The sequence below is a fragment of the Pundamilia nyererei genome, unplaced genomic scaffold, assembly GCF_000239375.1.
Source record: "Pundamilia nyererei isolate P.nyererei 1_Seehausen unplaced genomic scaffold, PunNye1.0 scaffold00353, whole genome shotgun sequence".
NCBI lineage: Eukaryota > Metazoa > Chordata > Actinopteri > Cichliformes > Cichlidae > Pundamilia > Pundamilia nyererei.
This window is the reverse complement of record NW_005187754.1, coordinates 296,535-297,447: the sequence shown is the minus strand read 5'-3', so window position 1 is coordinate 297,447 and position 913 is coordinate 296,535. Positions and strand designations below refer to the sequence as shown.

Below are 913 nucleotides of genomic sequence, written 5' to 3'. Positions count from 1 at the left end.
ACAGGTGCATGTTGCAGGTTCATGTTTGTGGCTGTAATGTGACAAAATGTGGGAAAGTTCAAGGGGCCCAATACTTTTGCAAGTCGCTGTAACCATGAATCCGTGTGCTTCAGAGCGGATGTCATTTATGGCTAATGAGTAGCCACCATGTGCGATGTGTTAGCAGTGAGCAGTTACTGACACTGAGGTCGGCCGGTTACCTTTCTGCTGCAGAGCCAGCTGCCTCTTGGTCTCGATGTCCTGCAGCGTTGCAGCCAGGTTCCTGGGGAGGCTTCCGGTGCTGCCGACCGCCAGCAGGGGGCTCTGCTGGGTCAAACAAAGACGGCTGTGATTGTGGTTCATGAAGCTTTAGGCTCCAGTAAAGGCTGGCAGTTAGAAACCAACGGCCTACCTTGGAGCCCGTGTTGCGTCCCAGCGTTGCTGCTCCATGCTGCAGGGGGGAAGCAGAGCCGGACTTAGGCTGGTGGAAGGAAAAGCCGGGATCGGCGTCCAGCTTGGAGCGGAACACCTGAACGAGGAGCGCGTGCAGGAAGTTAGAGACAGACATGACAAACGTTCTTACAGAGCAAAGCTGGAACTGAATGAGCTGCATGTAGAGCGCGAGTGTTTCAGAGCGGCGGTACGATCCTGCAGCGTCCTCGCTTCACACACAGCGTTGATTTCAGAGCCGTACCAGTTTGGTCTGTTGCTGCTGTGAGCGACTAACTGGGTGACACCAGCGGATACTGGTACCATTAAATGTAATATAAAGACCCTCCTGCTGACAGCTGGGACTGTCAATGAGTCCCAGTAAAACTATCACACATGCACACAGACACACACAGACGCACACACACACAGACACAGACGCACACACACACAGACGCACACAGACACAGACACACACACACAGACACAGACACACACACACAGA

At 53.7% G+C, this 913-nt stretch overlaps 1 protein-coding gene across 6 annotated transcripts in view; it reads right to left on the bottom strand.

The window, feature by feature from the left end:
* phldb1b (pleckstrin homology-like domain, family B, member 1b) overlaps positions 1–913 on the bottom strand; it is a 111,082-nt gene that overhangs the window by 17,757 nt on the left and 92,412 nt on the right. For 5 of the 6 annotated variants that reach the window (XM_005752324.1, XM_005752328.1, XM_005752327.1 and 2 more), the window contains 2 exons: positions 392–508; positions 201–306 (listed from right to left, as the gene is read on the bottom strand). In XM_005752324.1, the coding sequence (XP_005752381.1) occupies positions 201–306; positions 392–508 (223 nt within the window). The remainder of the gene's footprint in view (positions 1–200; positions 307–391; positions 509–913) is intronic. The other variant, XM_005752325.1, reaches the window with a different exon arrangement.